Source organism: Ceratina calcarata, unplaced genomic scaffold (genome assembly GCF_001652005.2).
Source record: "Ceratina calcarata isolate Rehan_Ccalc_2016 unplaced genomic scaffold, ASM165200v1 scaffold5352, whole genome shotgun sequence".
Taxonomy (NCBI): domain Eukaryota; kingdom Metazoa; phylum Arthropoda; class Insecta; order Hymenoptera; family Apidae; genus Ceratina; species Ceratina calcarata.
Genome location: NW_017176513.1, coordinates 1 through 977, shown reverse-complemented (window position 1 = coordinate 977; position 977 = coordinate 1). Strand labels below are relative to the sequence as shown.

General features: G+C 45.2%; 2 protein-coding genes across 2 annotated transcripts; both read left to right on the top strand.

The window, feature by feature from the left end:
- Positions 1 to 6: 6 nt before the first annotated feature.
- LOC108628662 (splicing factor 3B subunit 3-like) lies at positions 7 to 402 on the top strand. Its single transcript, XM_018030738.2, has 2 exons — positions 7 to 273; positions 351 to 402. The coding sequence occupies exons 1-2, from the start codon at positions 59 to 61 to the stop codon at positions 400 to 402; spliced, it is 267 nt and encodes an 88-aa protein (XP_017886227.1). The 5' UTR covers positions 7 to 58.
- Positions 370 to 971, top strand: LOC108628663 (splicing factor 3B subunit 3-like). The gene is made up of 2 exons (XM_018030739.2): positions 370 to 449; positions 688 to 971. The coding sequence occupies exons 1-2, from the start codon at positions 417 to 419 to the stop codon at positions 859 to 861; spliced, it is 207 nt and encodes a 68-aa protein (XP_017886228.1). The 5' UTR covers positions 370 to 416; the 3' UTR covers positions 862 to 971.
- Positions 972 to 977: the final 6 nt, after the last annotated feature.

Sequence of the window (977 nt, the reverse complement as noted above, 5' to 3'; positions counted from 1 at the left end):
CGATATTCGTTGCCCGATCCCTAGAAGACGTAATGATCTCGACGATCCGGAAAGAGGCATGATATTCGTGTGCTCGGCCACTCACAAGACCAAGAGTATGTTCTTCTTCTTGGCTCAAACTGAGCAAGGAGACATATTCAAGATCACGCTGGAAACGGACGAGGATATGGTCACTGAAATTAAATTGAAGTACTTCGATACCGTGCCGGTCGCGGCGAGCATGTGCGTTTTAAAGACGGGATTCTTATTCGTAGCCTCGGAGTTCGGTAATCAGTAAGTCAGTCATTTAATCCGCTTCTAGCGTTGAATCTCTCTGGAACTCGTTCTTAAATTACTTGTCTTTCTTATAGTTACCTCTACCAAATAGNTTCTTCTTTGCACCGAGGCCACTCAGGAATTTAGTATTGGTCGACGAGATGGACAGTTTATCCCCGATAATGGCGTGTCAGGTAATTTACATTGTTTAACGACCATCGGTGCACTTACAAGTAAGAAATTAACGCTTTCCTTGCGTTCTTTTTTTTATGGAGTAGTGCGAGAATAAAATTATTCTTAGTCGCCTTCAATTTGTCATTGCAAACTGAAGTTGAACCTAAGAATGACACTTATTTTAACGCTGACTGCCGTGCACGCGTCTCAGTTGTCCGCACACGTGCATTGATAGTTCGATGCGACCGGTTGTTTCAGGTCGCCAACCTGGCGAACGAAGATACCCCGCAGCTTTACATTGCTTGTGGCAGGGGACCGCGATCCACGTTGCGGGTGTTACGACACGGTCTGGAAGTCTCGGAAATGGCCGTCAGCGAGCTGCCCGGTAATCCAAACGCTGTCTGGACGGTTAAAAGAAGAATCGATGGTTAGTTCCAACAGCTACTTACCGCAGTAGTTACTTGCATGCACTTTTTATCGCTACACTCTTATACTGTAATTCGAAATGAGTTTTTATCAGCTTTGGATACATTGACGATCGCGATTAC